Source organism: Hemitrygon akajei, chromosome 9, assembly GCF_048418815.1.
Source record: "Hemitrygon akajei chromosome 9, sHemAka1.3, whole genome shotgun sequence".
NCBI classification, from domain to species: domain Eukaryota; kingdom Metazoa; phylum Chordata; class Chondrichthyes; order Myliobatiformes; family Dasyatidae; genus Hemitrygon; species Hemitrygon akajei.
In genome coordinates this window covers 70,196,966-70,217,486 of record NC_133132.1, presented here as the reverse complement: position 1 = coordinate 70,217,486, position 20,521 = coordinate 70,196,966, and the positions used below count along the sequence as shown (strand labels likewise).

The 20,521-nt window shown below is 44.9% G+C and overlaps 1 protein-coding gene across 1 annotated transcript; it reads right to left on the bottom strand.

Annotated features, from left to right (window-relative positions):
* Positions 1–1,063: 1,063 nt before the first annotated feature.
* Positions 1,064–19,825, bottom strand: rrp36 (ribosomal RNA processing 36). The gene is made up of 7 exons (XM_073056263.1): positions 19,749–19,825; positions 17,681–17,813; positions 16,962–17,028; positions 16,449–16,553; positions 5,362–5,436; positions 1,824–1,941; positions 1,064–1,629 (listed from the first exon to the last, which is right to left on the bottom strand). The coding sequence occupies exons 1-7, from the start codon at positions 19,774–19,776 to the stop codon at positions 1,490–1,492; spliced, it is 666 nt and encodes a 221-aa protein (XP_072912364.1). The 5' UTR covers positions 19,777–19,825; the 3' UTR covers positions 1,064–1,489.
* Between the last annotated feature and the right edge of the window lie 696 nt (positions 19,826–20,521).

Here is a 20,521-nt window from a genome sequence, read left to right as displayed (position 1 = left end):
CCCCACTTGGAGTACTGTGCTCAGTTCTGGTCGCCTCACTACAGTAAGGACGTGGAAACCATAGAAAGGGTGCTGAAGAGATTTACAAGGATGTTGCCTGGATTGGGGAGCATGCCTTATGAGAATAGGTTGAGTGAACTTGACCTTTTCTCCTTGGAGCAACGGAGGATGACTAGGTGTAGTACAAGATAATGAGAGGTATTGATCGTGTGGATAGTCAGAGGCTTTTTCCCAGGGCTGAAATGGCTAGCACGAGGGGGCATAGTTTTAAGGTGCTTGGAAGTAGGTACAGAGGAGATGTCAGGGTAAGTTGCTTTTTTTAAAAAATGCAGAGTGGTGAGTGCATGGAATAGACTGCCAGCGATGGTGGTGGAGGCAGACGCGATAGTGTCTCTTAAGAGATTCCTGGATAGGTAGATGGAGCTCAGAAAAATAGAGGGCTATGGGTAACCCTAGGTAATTTCTAAAGTAAGTACACGTTCGGCACAATTTTGTGGGCCGAAGGGCCTGTATTGTGCTGTAGGCTTTCTATGTTTTCTAATACATCCAGGCCAGAAAAGGGGCAAACTCTCCACACAGGTGGTGAAGGAGCCATAGATCTCAACAGTTCCATTCTAACCAAGATGCTCTTCTAAGCTTGTCCTATTTGCCCACATTTGTCCCATATCCTTTTAAGCCAGGGGCTTCCAACCTGAAACCCCATTAACTGAGGGGTCCCTGCTAAGCTTTTCATACCCATGTACCTGTCTAGGTTTCTTTTTAAATGTTACATTGTACCTCAGTCTAGGTGAAAAAGTTAACCCTCAGGTACTTACTAGTAAATCAATCACCACTCACCTTAAACCTACGTCCTTTAGTTTTGGACTCCATTTTCCTAGGGAAAAAGATTGCATTTTCATCCTATCTATATCCCTCATGATAATATAAAGCTCTCAAAGATCACCCTATGCTTCAGTGAATAAAAGTCCCAGCCGGTTCAACTTCAGGCCCTGGGGTGCTAGCAACACCCTCCTAAAGCTTCTTTGCACTCTTTCCAGCTTGATGACAGCCTTCCAAAACAGGGTAGCCAAAAATTTTGTTTTTATTATTATTATCATCAAAGGGAGATTGTGAAGATGAAAATAGACGGGTTCGATGGAAAGCTGAACATATGAGGAGAGACTAACGGAGGAGTCAGGTATGAAGATAACGAGCAGCCAAAAACAGGGTGCCTGGCTCGGTATCTGAAGTAGAATGCAACCCGTGGGTAGCACTGCTTCCAACCAGTGGAGCTTATACACAGAACCTGTACAGAAGGCGAGATGCCAGGAGGGGGAACAGTGAATGGTGGGGCACAATCCAACAGTAAACACAGTGATAGATGGAACACGGTGAACAAACCAGTCCGTGACACTGGTGACGAGTCCCAAGATGGGAACTGACCCAGCGAGGGGGCAGGAAACAGTTCCAAACAGCCATAGACGAGGACAGCGGTCCGAACTGCTGCACCTCACCGTGCTCTCGCCCCAGGCAACTTGCGGCGATCCTTGGTGGCGTTCCGCTTTCTCTTCTTCTCCAGGAAGTTCTCCAGCTTGCCACTCCGCTTCAGCAGCCGGTACTTGTCTGCCAGCGCCAGTGTCCGCAGCTCGGCTGAGAGAGGAAGACAGGCAGAAATCAGTCAGGTAAGTGCGGGACACAACATGCCATGTAATAACAGAACCACCCAGGGTGAGGGTCAGCTTCTGAAATCCAAGTCCCGGTAGGGTTTGCTGTGGGAACAGTCCCTTCCCTGGTGAGGGTTGGCACTGTGTTTAGACAAACCTGTCACTCCCCACCACACTTACATTTCTTGAGGAAGTAGGGTTTGCTTCCCTGTTGAACTCGCTGCCTCTGTTCCTGTTTAAATTGTTTCATCCTCTCGCGCTGCTGCCGTGTGTGTTCCTGTGCCTTCTCCTGGTCCGTCTGAGAGGGAAATAGTGAGATACGTCAGCTGACTGCAACAAAGCCACACCAATCTGAGCAGCGTCCTGGGCTGCTGGTTCTAATCCCCACATGTATGGGGTGTCACACTTAGTAGCACACACAGACAGACAGATACACATACAAGCTGCATACTGCAATACACGAGAAAATAGGAGTAGACCACCAGGCCCCCAGGCCTGTTGCACCATTCAATACAAGGCTGATCTAAGCTGGCTTCAATTCCTCTTCTGTGCCAGTTCTCCCAATTTGCCCTCCCCACTCCCCTGTGCTGGATCGCCATAACCCCTCGTCAATTCTCTCTACTCACCCCAGTTCTCCAATACCCCCTTGCCAGTTCTCCCTACTCACCCTCCCCACCCCCTGTGCCAGTTCTCCCTACTTGCCTTCCCCCCACCATGCCAGTTCTCCACCCCCCCTTTCAACGATCCATCAAATATTTATCCACCTCAACTTTAAATAGCTCTAACAATTCAGCTTCCACCATCCACTGGGGCAAAGAATTCTGGAGATTCATCACCCCGTGACAAGTTGTGAAGTACCTACATTTTAATAACCAGCTCCTTATTTGGAGGTTGCATGTTCTTGTCTGTGACTGTCCCACTGGTGAAAACATCCCAACATCTATCCACACAAGTTATTTTGCAAATGTTGGAAATATTGAGCAACAGACACAAAACGCTGGAGAAACACAGCAAGTCTAGCGCCTTTGGAAGAAAATGAACAGGTGACTTCACCTATCCTGACGAAGGGTCTCTGCCTGAAGTGGTGACTGTTCTTCCATTATTTTGTGTGTGTTCTGTATGCTCAAGTACGCCTAAATCTCTCTGTACTTCTCTCAGTTGCAGTCCCTCTCCATTTAGTCATAGGAAAGAAACAGGCCCTTAATCTGAACTTGTCTGTAATGACCAAGGCACCTTCCTGAGCTATTTCCATTTGCCTGTGTTAGGCCCAAATTTCTCTAAAACTTTTCTATCCACAATCAGATTCAAATACCTTCTAAGCATTGGAATTGTACCCTGCTCTACCACTTCCTCTGGCAGCTCATTCTAATATACTCAGCATCCTCTGTATGGAAAAACTTGACCCTCAGGTCCCTGTTAAATCTTACCCCTCGCACTATAAACCTGGGTTCTCGAGGAAGAGGCTGTGACCATCCACCTTATAATGATCTGTATGAGATCATTCCTCATTCTCCTACACCCCCCACCCAAACCCCCAGAGTACAGAGGAAAATAAAAGATCTTGCCTTACCACTGTTCAACCTCCTTGCCGAAACCTCTCAGGACAGCTCCTCCCACATACCATTATAATCGCTCTTATTTACATTGAAGGCTGCGGTTATGATCCTCTCGTGCTCGTTCTCAAACTACATTTAGAACTCCATCACATGGTGGTCACTACCCTTAGATCTTTAACCACAAGATCCTTTATTAATCCTTCCTACTTATACAACCACAGCCTGTTCCCAGGTAGTTTCACAATGTCTCTCACAAGGAACCTCTATCTGCTTCTTCTGCAGTTACACCTTCCTGTCCGGACCATTGGTTAATTTAGAGACAGCAAGCCTACTATTAGTATAATACCATGTCTATGTCATTAGATCCACCTCCTCTCCCCACCCTGATGCACTGACGAGGTTGGAGCTCAAACACCAACTCACGGCTATGAACCGAAGTTCCTCAAACATGGTCACTGTTAATCATAATGACGCCCACCAGCTTCCACATGTGGCAGCACCATACTTCACCTGCCCAGTCATTTGTCCTAATCAATTAATTTTATTTACTGCCCGAATTACTTTGTATTAGGTTTTACCATGAGGAGTACAGACCTTGCTCACATTAACGTGCCTTGATTTTAAACACTTGACCAATCAGAATAGGCAGAAAGAAAACAAAAGAGAAACACCAGTTACCTAGCTATCACAGTCATGAGTGATGTGAATTCAGCAGAATTCCCACCCTAAAAAAAGGAGGGATCCTATCCCAATAGATCCCAATATTGGTAGATCCCAATAGATCTACCCTGTCCCCATCACACACTCCAGGGGTTAGACACAGAGTGAAGCTCCCTCTACACAGATCCATGATCAGATAAAGTGAAGCTCCCTATATTCTATCACACACTCCCTGGGTCAGACACAGAGTGAAGCTCCCTCTACCCTGTCCCATCACACACTCCAGTGGTTAGACACAAAGTGAAGCTCCCTCTACACAGATCCATGATCAGATAAAGTGAAGCTCCCTATATTCTATCATACATTCCCTGAGTCAGAGAGAGTGAAACTCCCTCTACACTGTTCCATCATACACTCCCTGGATCACAGAGAGTGAAACTCCCTCTACACTGTTCCATCATACACTCCTTGGGTCAGAGAGAGTGAAACTCCCTCTACACTGTTCCATCATACACTGCCTGGGTCACAGAGAGTGAAACTCCCTCTACACTGTTCCATCATACACTTCCTGGGTCAGAGAGAGTGAAACTCCCTCTACACTGTTCCATCATACACTGCCTGGGTCAGAGAGAGTGAAACTCCCTCTACACTATTCCATCATACACTCCTTGGGTCAGAGAGAGTGAAACTCCCTCTACACTGTTCCATCATACACTCCTTGGGTCAGAGAGAGTGAAACTCCCTCTACACTGTTCCATCATACACTGCCTGGGTCAGAGAGAGTGAAACTCCCTCAACACTGTTCCATCATACACTCCCTGAGTCACAGAGAGTGAAACTCCCTCTACACTGTTCCATCATACACTCCCTGAGTCACAGAGAGTGAAACTCCCTCTACACTGTTCCATCATACACTTCCTGGGTCAGAGAGAGTGAAACTCCCTCTACACTGTTCCATCATACACTTCCTGGGTCAGAGAGAGTGAAACTCCCTCTACACTGTTCCATCATACACTGCCTGGGTCAGAGAGAGTGAAACTCCCTCTACACTATTCCATCATACACTCCTTGGGTCAGAGAGAGTGAAACTCCCTCTACACTGTTCCATCATACACTCCTTGGGTCAGAGAGAGTGAAACTCCCTCAACACTGTTCCATCATACACTCCCTGAGTCACAGAGAGTGAAACTCCCTCTACACTGTTCCATCATACACTCCCTGAGTCACAGAGAGTGAAACTCCCTCTACACTGTTCCATCATACACTGCCTGGGTCAGAGAGAGTGAAACTCCCTCTACACTGTTCCATCATACACTCCCTGAGTCATACAGTGCTACCTGACTGTAAAACAGTGGTGAATGAAGGCCATGCCAGTTGAAAGGATCTCTTCTGGACATCAGCATTAAAATCCAGGTCATCTGAGCTCTCCATGGTAAAGTTTAGTGCGGTCTCTTTGTACTGCCAGCCTTGCCTTGAACAAGCATGCCCATCCCTTCACTTACCATCCTCTGTAACACATACTCGAGCTGCTTCTTGCTTTTTTCCTTCTTCACCTTCCGTAGCTTCCGCTTAATGATCTGCAGAGAGGATGAGAGGGTCTGAGATCAGACATACAACTCCAAGCTTTTCAGCCTCACAACCCAATCCACACTGTGTTCCTCCATCCCACCCCTACACAGTGGGATATGCACTCTCCACCAATACACTCGGTCCCTCCTTCCAGTCACGCGTGGCACAGCTAACAGCTCAGAAATCCAGCCGCGATCACAACCTCCGATTTCATCTGAGTGGAGGCTGCACAATCTTCCTGTGACCATGTGGGCTTCCTATATTTCCTCCCACAACCCAGATATGCAGGATCAGGAGATTAACTGGCTGCTCTAAACCAAAACCTAGTCTGTGTGGGAAAAATTAAATTAGGAGCTTGGAATGTTATGTTGAAGATGTACAAGTCATTGATGAGATCAAATTTGGAATATTATGTGCGGCTTTGGTCACCTACCTAAATGAAAAGATACCAATAAGTTTGAAAGTACAAGGAAAATTACAAGGATGTTGCCAGGACTTGAGGACCTGAGTTACAGGGTTTTTTACCCACTGGAGTGTAGAAAGATGACAGAGATCTGATTGAAATCATGAGAAGCATAGATAGGGCAAATGCAAGAAGCATTTTTCCACTGGAGTTCGGTGAGAGTCTAGAACTAAAGGGTCATAGGTTAAGAATGAAAGATGAAATATTTAAGGAAAACCTCTTCACTCAGAAGGTGGTGCAAGTGTGAAAGTGGTAGATGCAACATTTAAGAGAAGTTTGGATAAGTACATGGATGGGAAGGGTATGGATGCCTATGGTCCAGGTGAAGGTTGATGGGAGGAAGAATAAGAGTAGGGCACAGTCCAGATGGGCCAAAGGGCCTGTTTCTATGCTGTAGTGTCCTCTGACTGATTCCCTTTGACTCTATGACAAAAAGGAGTAATTTGCAGGTGTCCCTAGAGAAGATACAGAAACAGATGTATGGACAAATCACAGACAGCAGCAGGCTTCCATTAGTAGGGGATTTCTACTTCCCCATTAACTGGATTTGCTTTTAGTGAAAGTCAAAGAGGGACCAGAATTATTAAAGTATGTTCAGGAGGGCAAGGATTGTCTAGAAATTAAGGCCCTGAATTGGAGTGGGGTGTGGAGGCTAACCTCTATGTTAAAAAATCAGACTGCAGAAAACATGCCATTTCAGCCCATGGCCACAGATTTATATTAAATCCACTTGCCTGCATTAGACCTATACCAGTCTATGCCTTTCCTCTCCACATAGCTGTCCAAATATCTTTTAAATGCTGTAACTGAATCAATCTCTACACCTCTGCTGACAGCTCACTACGTGAAAACTTTACCCCTCAGATCTCTTCTAAATTTCTCCCCCTCTCACATTCAATCTGTGCCCTCTAGCTCTAGACTCCCCACCCAAGGAAAAAGATTCTGATCATCTAATTCCTCAAAAGGTTGCCCCTCAGTCTCATACACTCTAGTCAGAATAAACCCAGTCTACCCAATCTCTCGTTATAAATGGGTCTACTGCTGTTTGTCATCATTAAAGATTTGGATGAGAGTCTAGGTGGCATGATTAGTAAGTTTGGAAATGACACTAACATTGGTGGCATGGTAGACAGTGAAGACTGTTAAGGTAAATTGTGTAGGATCTATATCAACTGGGGAAGTGGTAAAGGAATTGCATATGGACTTTAACACAGACAAGTTCAAAGGGATGCACTTTGGGAAGACAGGACTTTCACAGTAATGACAGGGCTTTGGGGAGCATCATACAACAGAGTCTCAGGGATACAGATACACAGTTCACTGAAAGCAGACACAGATGGACAAGTCAGTGAAGCAGGCCTATGCCATGCTTGCCTTCACTGGATGAGGGCATTAAGTACAGGAGTTGGGATGTCAAGCGACTGTTTTACAAGATGTTGGTGAGACCACACTCAAGTACAGTATTGTGTGCTGTTCTGCTCATCATACTATAGAAAGGACATTATTAAGCTAGAGAAGATGCAGAAAAGATTCACCAGAATGTTTCCAGAGTCTGGTCTGGGAGGTTAATTGAAAAATAAGGAGGGTCAGCAAGAGAGCACAAAATATCACTGAGGATATGTGGTGGCATCCGTCGGTCTCGAGAGACCATGGATCTGCGCCTGGAGTTTCCAGGGCGCAGGCCTGGGCAGGGTTGTATGGGAGACCGGAAGTTGCCACCGATGTTGTCCAAGGGAAGGGCACTAGGACCCATGCAGCTTGGCACCGGTGACGTCGCAGAGCAATGTGTTGTTAAGTGCCTTGCTCAAGGACACAAACACGCTGCCTCAGCTGAGGCTCGAACCAGTGACCTTCAGGTTACTAGTCTGATGCCTTGCCTACTAAGCCACGCGCCAACACACACTGAGGATAAGATCCAAGAAAAATACCAATACATTTTCCAAAGTGTATCTAGAACCAGAGGTAATCAGACAAAGAATAGAGCCCACTGGAGATCAAATAGACAATAGACAATAGGTGCAGAAGTAGACCATTCGGCCCTTCGAGCCTGCACCGCCATTTTGAGATCATGGCTGATCAACTACTATCAATACCCGGTTCCTGCCTTGTCCCCATATCCCTTGATTCCCCTATCCATAAGATACCTATCTAGCTCCTTCTTGAAAGCATCCAGAGAATTGGCCTCCAATACCTTCCGAGGCAGTGCATTCCAGACCCCCACAACTCTCTGGGAGAAGTTTTTCCTTAACTCTGTCCTAAATGACCTACCCCTTATTCTCAAACCATGCCTTCTGGTACTGGACTCTCCCAGCATCTGAAACATATTTCCTGCCTCTATCTTGTCCAATCCCTTAATAATCTTATATGTTTCAATCAGAACCCCTCTCAATCTCCTTAATTCCAGCGTGTACAAGCCCAGTCTCTCTAACCTCTCTGTGTAAGACAGTCCAGACATCCCAGGAATTAACCTCATGAATCTACGCTGCACTTCCTCTACAGCCAGGATGTCCTTCTTTAACCCTGGAGACCAAAACTGTACACAATACTCCAGGTGTGGTCTCACCAGGGCCCTGTACAAATGCAAAAGGATTTCCTTGCTCTTGTACTCAATTCCCTTTGTAATAAAGGCCAACATTCCATTAGCCTTCTTCACTGCCTGCTGCACTTGCTCATTCACCTTCAGTGACTGATGAACAAGGACTCCTAGATCTCTTTGTATTTCTCCCTTACCTAACTCTACACCGTTCAGATAATAATCTGCCTTCCTGTTCTTACTCCCAAAGTGGATAACCTCACACTTATTCACATTAAACGTCATCTGCCAAGTATCTGCCCACTCACCCAGCCTATTCAAGTCACCCTGAATTCTCCTAACATCCTCATCACGTCACACTGCCACCCAGCTTAGTATCATCAGCAAATTTGCTGATGTTATTTTCAACGCCTTCATCCAAATCGTTGACGTAAATTGCAAACAGCTGTGGTCCCAATACCGAGCCCTGTGGCACCCCACTAGTCACCACCTGCCATTCTGAGAAACACCCATTCACCGCTACCCTTTGCTTTCTATCTGCCAACCAGTTTTCTATCCATGCCAATGTCTTCCCCCCGATGCCCTGAGCTTTGATTTTACCCACCAATCTCCTATGTGGGACCTTATCAAATGCCTTCTGAAAATCGAGGTACACTACATCCACTAGATCTCCCCCGTCTAACTTCCTGGTTACATCCTCGAAAAACACCAACAGATTAGTCAAGCATGATTTACCCTTGGTAAATCCATGCTGGCTCGGCCCGATCCTATCACTGCTATCTAGATATGCCACTATTTCATCCTTAATAATGGACTCTAGCATCTTCCCCACCACCGATGTCAGGCTGACAGGTCGATAGTTCTCTGTTTTCTCCCTCCCTCCTTTCTTAAAAAAGTGGGATAACATTAGCCATTCTCCAATCCTCAGGAACTGATCCTGAATCTAAGGAACATTGGAAAATGATTACCAATGCATCCGCAATTTCCAGGGCCACCTCCTTTAGTACCCTAGGATGCAGACCATCTGGACCTGGGGATTTGTCAGCCTTCAGTCCCATCAGTCTTCTCATATCCGTTTCCTTCCTAATGTCAATCTGTTTCATTTCCTCTGTTACCCTATGTCCTTGTCCCATCCATACATCTGGGAGATTGCATGTGTCTTCCTTAGTGAAAACAGATCTAAAGTACTCATTAAATTCTTCTGCCATTTCTCTGTTTCCCATAACAATTTCACCCAATTCATTCTTCAAGGGCCCAACATTGTTCTTAACTATCTTCTTTCTCTTCACATACCTAAAAAAAGCTTTTGCTATCTTCCTTTATATTCCTGGCTAGCTTGCGTTCGTACCTCATTTTTTCTCCCCGTATTGTCTTTTTAGTTAAGTTCTGTTGTTCCTTAAAAACTTCCCAATCATCTGTCCTCCCACTCACCTTAGCTCTGTCATACTTCCTTTTTTTTAATGCTATGCAATCTCTGACTTCCTTTGTCAACCACTGTGGCCCCTTTCCTCCCTTTGAATAATAGAGGACAAGTTTTTAAAGATGAGAAGGGGAAAGTTTAAGGAAATTGTGTGGAGCAATTATTTTTTTAAGTGGTAGATGCCTGGAACGTGCTGCCAGGGAAGGTGGAAGCCGATGTGTTCCTTTGCTAAACTGTGTTAAAATGACAATCTGTCCATGGAACAACGACATGAGTAAGGTCTGAAATTAATACTTCTCATCTGCCCTGAATGAGAAAGACATTACAGTTTTCAGATAAAGGACTGCAACATTCTGGAAATACGTTATCATTAAGAATGAATGTCTTTGCAGAATTAAAAGATGGATAAATCTCCAGGGTTTAATGTAATATATCCCTGGATGCAGTGGGAGGCAAGGGAGGAGACTGCTGGGATCCTGACAGAGATTTACATCATTACTGGCTACAGGTGAGGCGCCAGATGACAGGAGGGCAGCAAATGTAGTTCCTTCAGAGAAGGGCAGCGATCAGCAAGGAAGCTCCAGACCTGCAAGTCTAATGCCAGTGACTGGGAAGTTAAAGGAAAACATTCTTCAGGATAGGGTTAACCTACACTTGGAGAGATGGGATTAGCAGGGAGAGGGGTCCTTTCGGATCAATTTGACTGTATTTTTGCCATCCCCCTTATGCTACAACTATGTCCTTTTATAGGTTTTGACTTTCCCATGGCGCGGAAAAACTGTTACTCTCCACCTTACAGAATATAGAACAGTACATCATAGGAACAGACCCATTGGCCCACAATGTTGTATAGAACCAATTAAATTAGTAATCAAATGGGCAATCAAACTAATCCCTTTTACCTGCACAATATCCATATAGTTTCATTTCCCTCATATTTATGTACCTATCTAAATATCCCTTAAAAATCCTGAATATATCTACCTCTATCACCACCTTGAACAGTGCATTCCAGTGCATTCACACATTCTCTGCGTAAAAAAAACTTGCCCCCCACATCTCCTTTGAACTTACCCCCTCTCACCTTAAATGCACACCCTCTGGTATTAGACATTTGAACCTTGGGAGAGATACCGTCAGCCTACTCCATCTATGCCTCTCAAACTTTAAACATTTTGTTAATGTCATTACTGATTCTCCTACATTCCCAAGAATAAAGACCAAACTTGACCAACCTCTCCTTGTAACCTTTCCTTGTGGCAACATCATTGTAAATCTTATCTGCACTCTACAGTTTAACAAAGCATTTTCTAATACTAGGGTGACCAAAACTGTATACAGTACTCCCAAGTGCAGCCTCACCAACGACTTGCACAACTGTAACACAATATCCTATATTCAATGACTGATATGGTCAATAAGTTTGAAGACGACGTGAAAGCTATTGGTGCTGTTAACTTTGAGGGTAGTCAAGGTTGCAGGATAAGATTGGTGAGATGGATATAGTAACCGCAGGCGAAACATTTGTGAGGTCCAAGGATAGGGCATACACAATGGATAGTGGGGCTCTAGGGAATATTAAGGAACAAAGGAACATTGGTGTACATGTTCAAAAATTCCCCCCTTGGTGAATAAGGCGAAGGTGACACACAGGATACTTGAATACAAAGGTAGGGATGTTCTGGCAGAACTTTATTTATTTATTTTTTAAAAAAAATTTTTATTAGTTTTTCAAAACATTTTACAAAATTAAAAACCCCAAATCCCAGTGAGGAGCATTAATACAGAGCAAGGTTAAGCATACAATAACAATATGCTACAAAGGAAGAGAATTTAACAAAAAAGCACCTAAATTAAAGACAAGTGAGCTTAGTGTCCTCCCCAAACCCCACAACGCAAGAAAAAAAACAACAATTCCAGACCAACCACCACACAATATAGAGAGTATAAGTCCGGACAGTCAAACTCCCAGACTGTGAATACACTTAGCAACAGAGGATAATAATGCCTACTACCAGAAAAAAAAGGGAGCTGAAAGCAAGGGACCGAAAAGAAAAAAAAACCCTAGTCAAGAGGAAGGTTATGAAAGTACTCGATAAAAGGCCCCCAGACCTTATGGAACTTTAAATCCGAATTGAGAACTGAATAATGAATTTTTTCGAGGTCCAAGCAGGCCATAATGTCGTTAAGCCATTGCACATGAGTGGGCGGGGCAACATCTCTCCATCTAAGGAGGATCAAGCGTCTCGCCAGGAGAGAGGCAAAGGATAGTATTCGGCATTTGGTCGGACCCAGACATAAATCTGTCTCGCCCCAAAAACCGAACAGAGCAATTAAGGGGTTAGGTTCTAGGTGCTGATTCAGAATACCCGATAGTGTAGTGAAGACATCTTTCCAGAATTTCTCCAAGCTAGGACAGAACCAGTACATATGGATGAGAGAGGCCACGCCCCTCTTGCATTTATCACAGAGCGGACTAATGCCAGGGTAGAATCGAGATAGTTTAGATTTAGACATATGGGCTCTATGAACAATCTTAAACTGTAAGAGACAATGGCGAGCACAAAGAGAGGTTGAGTTAACCGGTTTGAGAACTGAGTCCCAGCTCTCCTCGGATAAGGAGATATTTAAATCCTGCTCCCAGGCCATTTTAATTTTATCCACAGGGGCCCGTCGTAAGGCTGCTAGTTTATCTTGGATAATTGAAATTAAACCTTTACCTAGTGGATTAATGGAGAGAAATAGGTCCATAGCATTTTTCGCAGGCATTTCAGGAAAGTTAGGAATTAAAGGAGCAGTAAAGTGTCGGATTTGGAGATATCTGAAAAAGTGAGCGTTAGGCAGGTTGAACTTAACAGAGAGCTGTTGAAAAGAAGCTAAGCGGTTATCAATGAAGAGATCTTCAAAATGTCTAATGCCCTTCCTGTACCAAACATGAAATGCTGAATCAAACGTGGTAGGTAAAAAAAGATGATTATGTGCGACAGGGCTAGAAATGGAAAACCCCTGGAAACCATAGCATTTCCTGAACTGAGCCCATATACGCAAAGTGTGTCTAACCAGAGGATTAGCTATTGATCTGGGCAGACTACTAGGGAGTGCAGAGCCAAGAAGTGCAGATATAGATAATTCTTTAGTGGAGCTCAACTCCATTGCCACCCAGTTAGGGCACTCAGGTTGACCGTGGAAGAAAGACCAGAAGGCAGCACAACGTATATTAGCTGCCCAGTAATATAAGCGAAAGTTAGGTAAAGCCATGCCACCCTCTTTTTTAGATTTTTCTGGCAGAACTTTATAAAAGATTGGAGAGGAACAGCTGAAATATTGTGACAGCACAGACAGTAACATTTGATTTGATTACAGAGACATTGTCACAGTGCCAAGGACTGGATGCTCAATATTCTAGAAGAATAGGCCAAAAGTGAAAGGAGGCAGGGTATATGAGCAGCTGTGATATAGAGGCTGTAATGTAGAACTGCTTTGTCTTGCAACCATGAGTAGCAGATGAATGACAACATAGCTGGGATTAGTGTGCGGGCCCCGAAAATGTGACCTCCAAATGGGAGGGAGCATAAATGAGGAAATGCCTAGGGCATAACTAAAAGGAACTGCAGTTGTCATGGGAGATTGCAATCTACGTGCTAATTGGACAAACCAAACTAGTAGAACCTACAAGTGAACAAGCTATTTTAGGTTTGGTCATGAGTAATGAGGAAGGATTAAAGAGATCTTGTGGTTAGAGGCCACTGACCATAATAAATGATAGAATTCCAGATGCATTTTGAGGGTGAAAGCCACAGGATTAAAACTACTGATTTCAATTTAAAAAAAAGACAATTTTAATAAAGGCAGAGCTGTCCAAGATGGGAAAATAAGCTGAGAGACAAGACCAAAGGAACACAAATGGCAGATATTCAAACAGCTGATCTGTAACACTCAGCAGGAATTTCTCAATTAGAAAGAGGATCCCATGAGAATTAATCTGTGGTTAGCAGAGGAGGACAAAGGAAATATTGAATTGAAAAGTAGGCCAGACAAGGCAGCAACAGCTGGTGGCAAGGCAGAGGACTGGGAGGATTTAGGATTTCGTAGTAAAGGATTAAAGAGCTCATAAGGAAGAAAAAAATCATTTTGAGAAAAGAATTTGTGTGTAATATCACATCAGACAGAGTTTCCATGTATAGATAAGCAGCCAGCGACTACGTGTCGGTCTGCTAGAAAACAAAGCTGGTGAATTCATAACAAGCAAATGGCAGATATGTTAAATAAACCTTTTGCATCAATCTTCATGAAGAACTGCAACTACCCCATGATAACAGATGGACTGCTTTCTAACAGAGGGGAACTTGTAAAGATCGGAACCACAAAGGACAGAGTATTAGAGCAACTCACAGATGTAAAGGTGGATAAGTCACCAGGACCCAGAGGCCTGTAGACAGGAGTCTGAAAAGATGTGACTGCAGGGAGAGTGGACCCAATGGATGAAATTCTACAAAACTCACTAATTTCTAGGAGGTACCAGAAAATGGGAAATTAGTCAATGTTCAAAAAGGGAGAATGACAGAAGGTGGGAAACTACAGGCCAATTAAAGAACTAACTAGCAAGGTGCTCGAGATGGCAATCAAAAGGAAATAACCAAACAATTAGAAAAGCTAAATATAATCAAACCCTGTTAATGTTGTATAAAAGGTAAATCACGAGTAACAAATTGAGTTGAATACTTTGGGGATGGGACAAAGAGAGTTGAGAGAGTTGAACTTGTAGAGGTAATGTAATTAGCTTCCAAAAGGCATTTAACAGTATGCCATAGAAACTGGCGCATAAATTAAGAGGCCAAGGTATTATGTTAGCATGGTTTGAAAACTGGCTGGGACGTTGTTGGAATAAATGGATCGTTTGCAGGCTGGAGGGATATAGCTGGTGGAGTACCACAAGAATTCTTTCTTGGCCTGTAATGGCTTATATCCAGAGGAGGGAACAAGAAAAAAGTTTTCCAAGTTTGCTGATGATATGAAAGCTAGTAGAAAAACATGTTGTGACAAAGGCATAGTGATTTTGAAACAGGATATAGAGACAATGAAAACCTGGCAAATGGGTTTAATGTGGGAAAATGTGAGGTCATGCACTCCAGTTAGAGAAATCAAAAGACCTATTATCTAAATAGGGAGAGACTGCAAGTGAGTGGCTCAGAGAGATCTAGATGTTCTAGCGCATGAATCACCAAAAGTTAGAAGGAATTCCCAATAGAGTTAAGAAGGCAAATGACGTGTTTGCCCTCATTGTAAAGGGTTTGGTGTTTAAACATGGGGAGGTTTTGATATAGTTGCATTGATGAGGCCACATCTGACATACTGTGCACAGTTTTGGTCCCCTCACATAAAAAAAATATTCAGGTTGAGTAGCCCTTATCCAAAATACTTGGGGACAGAAGTGTTTTGGATTTTGAAACATATAATGAGATAGCTTGGGATCACCATCATTTCCGACCCTGAATTTCTGTGCTACTGGTAAGCAGTCTTTGTCTTTCACTTGTTCATTACTTGTACTGTATGTACTTAACAGTAAAATTATTACATACCATTAATGTAATGAAATTATGTGTGCAGGGGAACAAAAGCAGCATCGGGAGAATACCTGAATCAGCTGCAGAACAACAACAAACAATGGCGCTCTTTCAGTCTCCACCTACGAAGCCATGTTTTGATTAAAAGTTTACACGAACACTACAGGTGTCCCCCGCTTTACGAAAGTTCACTTTACGTCGCTTCACTTTTACAGAAGACCTACAATAGTACCTGTTTCCGCTAACCGAAAGAAATCCAAAGAGGATTTTCACTTTTATGAGAAAAGGTGCCCGCTTTAAACTTGTGTTTACCCCGAGAAAGACTACCATGACCGTGAAGCCTTGTGCGGGCAGGTATGTGCGCATGCATGTATGTGCCGATTATTTACTACAAATCGGTTTTGGCTAAATCTTCCCAATTCTGATAAGTGAAACTACACTGTACATACATTATTTCTACTTGATAAAGGCTGTATATTTATCATATCATTCCTGCTTTTACTATATGTTAGCTTTATTTTAGGTTTTACGTGCTATTTGGTATGATTTGGTAGGTTATTTTATGGGTCTGGGAACGCTCAGAAATTTTTCCCATATAAATTAATGGTAATTGCTTCTTTGCTTTACGCATTTCGGCTTACGAAAGGTTTCAAAGGAACACTCTACTTTTGGATAGCGGGGGTAACTTGTATTTGTATTTTACGTAAGGTATAAAAACAACCAGCACTGTAGACTTGTTCTGATGTTAGATTTTCATCAGTGACGAGTATTTGTCTGCTGCTTCATGATCAGCAGATGTGTTATCACCACAAATCTTTAAAAATGTCAAACGGTCCCTTTTCTTAAATTTCTGCCAACAGCCTGCTGAATATTCATAATTACCTTCAACTTTCAGTTCATCGTGATAGATCTGGCTTGGTTTATATCAGCATACTGTTAAGAGACATACGTTTCACTCCAATGATGACAAATCCATTCTTTCGTCCCCTACTCCCCTCCAATGAGACAGCTCTCCCACCTTCCCTCCCAGCCTCACTCACCTCTTTCTCTTTACTCCGGACCTCGGTGAGGAAGGCATAGGTTTTGTCAAAGATCTCGGGGTTGTAGTCACCGGACAGATCATCAAATCGGGGATCCCTCACCACCTGCCAATGGCAAAAGGCTCAACATGAGGATTCACACTCCCCTCCAACAACACCCTCCCATCCTGGAATCACCGCAGCCAGAAACACTGGGGGAGGGGTGTATCCCAAAACCTGCGACACCTGGCCGCTACCCTCCCTAGCTGGACCTCCACCTGCCCCTGAACTGTCCTTACCGTTGAATGACAACCAGCCCCCCCTCAGCCCCTGGAGACTGCACTACCTACCCAGCCCCAAAACTAACATTCCTACTGCCAGGGTATATATAGAAATGGGGCACAGATTTGCCGCGCAGAAGGTGTCAGGAAACACTGTCCCGACTGCAGCAGTGGGACTGGTACGAGCCACTACCCTCACACACTCTACTCTCCCCACCTCACGACAACACATCACCTCCCAGTTCCTACTCACCCTCTTCTTCATAGCGGCTGGTCTCCTCAGGAATGGCATTGGCTGCTTCGATGACATCTCCAGGGGCCTGGGAGGGACAGACGGGTCAGTAAGAAGGCAGCAGTGATATGGCACAGAAACAAGTCTTTGGCCCACATGTACATGTCACTCATCAGATATTTAACCTGAACTAATCACATCCACTGGTATTTGCCTCATCCAATATTGTAAGAGCCTCTGCCTCCACCGCCCCTCAGAGAGTGCATTTCAGATTCCAACTACCCTCTGGGGGAAAAAATCCCCTCTTGAACCCCTTACTCATCTAAGACGTATGCCATCTGGTTTTAGATACCTCTGCAATGGGGAAAGGTTTCTTGCAATCTAGGCACCTCACAAATTTCTACGTGTCCATCAGGTTCCCTCTTAACTTCCTCCATTGCAGAGGAAAACAGATCCAACCTCTCCAATTCCTCCTGAAATGTTCTATTTGAGGCAAAGCCCTGGTGAATTGCCTCTGAACCCTCTCTTGTGCAATCACATCCTTCCCGTGGTGTGTGACCAGAAACACACAATACTCTAGTTGTGGTTGAACCAATGCTTTTAATGGTTGCACCAAGACCTCCCTGCTCCCATATTCTGTTCCCCAGCCAATGAAGGCTGGTATCCCATATCCCTGTGCTGCCACCTTCATCGTACACCGGTGTGTATCTGTGAGCGGAAGTCTGCTCCGTGTCACTCACCCGTCCTTCTGGGAACACTTCTGTTGCTGCTTCTGCTGCTCCTTCCCCGAGTCACACACTATCTGATTGTACACCTTGAGCCCAACCTTACTCTGCAGCTCCTGCAACTCCTCAAAGGAGAGGGTGGAAAGCTCTGCAGGAGAAAGGAAGGACACAGGAAATGAGGCTGGGTAGATACGAGCACCTGTCCTCTCTATGCAGGGGAAAATCGCAGACTGGAGATGGCTGATCACATTGCTCCCAGGACCAATGCATCTCCTACTGCGCTGCTACCAACTGGTGGGAAAAGACAACAACAGCGAGCAGGATGGGTTGAGACCAGTCAACCCTCCAAATCCACTCCACCAATCAGATCACTGATGTTCTATTTCTGAACTGTTTTCCATCAGCATCCCATTGGAAAAAGTCCCTCACTGCACGCTGATCCAGGAGATACAAGGCACAGAATCCGCTAGGTGATTCTTGAACAAACAAGCAAAATCCGAATCACTAATGTAGCCAAACAATAACCACTTTGTACTAAACATGGACCTTGTTGTTTTTGTTCCAACTGAGTTTTATACAAAATGTGTATATTTTATGTTTATTTTTTGTTTTCCCTGTGAATGCTGCTTACATGATGTTATGTGCCAGTGATGCTGCAGCAAGTAAGTTTTTCATTACACCTGTGCTAGTGCAGGTGACAATAAACTCAACTTTGCATTACAAACAAGAGAAAATCTGCAGATGTTGTTAATCCAAGTAGCACACAAAATGCTGGAGGAACTCAGCAGGCCAGGCAGCATCAATGGAAAAGAGTAAACGATCAACTTCTTCGAGACAAGGGCCTCAGCCTCAACCGTACTCTTTTCCACAGATGCTGCCTGGCCTGCCGAGTTTCTCCAGCATTTTTGAGTATATTACTTTTCCTTTGAATTGTTAGTTTGGATTCAAAATTTGCTTGCCCATAGCAAACAGAGAGTAAAGGTGGACGGGTTTTAAACTAGCTGGAAGTCTGTGATCAGTGGTATTCCACAGGGGTCAATGCTGTGGTCTCTGCTGAGTGCCACATGCACATGTAACTTGCATGAAATGCAGGTGGATAGGTTAGTAAATTTGCAGACAACACACAAATAGCATAGGGGGCTATCAAAGCTTATAGATCAGTTACAGATATGTGTGAGGAAAATGGCAGATGGAGTTTAATCCAAGCACATGTAATGTACTGCACTTTGGGGAGGACAGTGTATAGTTAATGGCAGAACCCTTAGCAATATCGACGTCCATACTCCCTGAAAGAGGCAAAGTAAATAGACGGTGTGGGAAAAGGCAACATATGGAACACCAGCTTTCAGGAGTCAGGCTATTGTGTATAAAACTTCATAAGTTATGCTTCAGCTATACAAAAATGTTAGTTAAATGGAGAAGAACATGGAGACTTTGAAGAGGGTGCAGAAGTGGTTCACCAAGTTGCTGCCCAGATCAGAGGGAATGTGTTACAAGGAGAGATTGGGTAAAACTGAGCTGTTTTCTCTGGAGCATCAGAGGCTGGTAGATAAGCTAAACCGGCAGAATACATTCCCCTGTGTAGTAATATCATGAACTAGAAGACTTCAGGTGAGAGGCGGCAAGTTCAAAGGAGAAACGCAAGGCGATTTATTTTTACAGAGAAACGCATTGCCAGAAGAGGTGGTGGAATCAGATGGGTTTAATAGGTTGTTTAGATAGGCGGGGAGGGGGGAGGGAACACATGGATCATACAGGTAGAAGAGATGTGTATTAAGTTGGCAATTTCTTCAGCCCAAACATGGTGGCCCGAAAGGCCGGTTCCTACGCAGTTCTGTTTTGTTCTCTGATCCACCGAGTGGTCCCTGATCTTTCTCTCCGCCCCACCTCACGGCTCTGAACTCCGAGCAACACACGCAAAATGCTGGAGGTACTCAGCCGAGCACTCCTTTCTCTCCAACCGAGAGACCAGCGTCCCGCTGCCGCCTGCGCACAGCATCCTCCAGGAGCCATACAACGGTGCCGGGAGGAGGAGAGCCTACCGTGGGTCGATGGGTCCGCGCCCTGTCGCAGGAACACTTACCCTCCCGCACCGAACCGCCGCCATCCATCCTCAGCGTCCGCTCCAGACTGTCGGAACCGGAAATACGTAACGCTTGTCATCTCAGAGTGCCCAATCGCAGCTCAAAAACACCCAAAGACACGAGTAGGCCCTAGTAACCGGGATCTCAGTGAGTAGACCCTAGCAACCAAGCGCCACGTGTTGGTCCCTAGCAACCCCTATGTGAGAGCATCTTGACAGCCAAGAACCACGCGAGTGGGTCTTAGCAACCCGGGTGTCGGCCGTCCGAGTCCGACTGAAGCTCCGTGCATCGTGAGAGTGTTTGCTCGCTCCACGTCAGGCAGGTTCTCTTGCCTCTCCACTCCTCATGGCTACGTACGTACTAGCTCCCTGTCTGAGAAGCTGGAGTCTGCCCCGTCAGGGGTAGCTGAGCGTGGTGTGCCGTCCAACAGCGAGTGATCGTAGCACGACCCAGTTGTACATTGTTTAAGTGCAAGTCCGATTCACCGGTGGCGGCGAGGGCTGGGCCTCGGGCCCGTTCTCGACTGTTTACAGCCACCCAGGAGAGAGGCGTTGGGGTCGGTGCGCTTCACTGGAGTGTCGGGGGCGGTGTGGCGCAGCGTCCGAGCTGGGGTGGGTGCTGTCCTCTGGTGTTCGCTTAGCTTGAAGGCAAGCCGTATTGTGTTCGACTACAGACTGCTGTAACATTCATGGACGCGGAGTTTGGACTTTTTTTTTCAGTGACTATGTTTTCTTGCTGTCTTATAAGTGCTATATGTTCCTTGTGCTGTGTA

Coding starts and splice junctions, on each gene's coding strand:
- rrp36 (XM_073056263.1), bottom strand. CDS start 19,776: ATGGATGGCGGCGGTTCGGTGCGGGAGG. Junction 16,554..16,961: donor CAGCCGCTATGAAGAAGAGG/GTGAGTAGGAAC, acceptor TGCCATTGGCAG/GTGGTGAGGGATCCCCGATT. Junction 1,942..5,361: donor AGTATGTGTTACAGAGGATG/GTAAGTGAAGGG, acceptor TTTCCCTCTCAG/ACGGACCAGGAGAAGGCACA.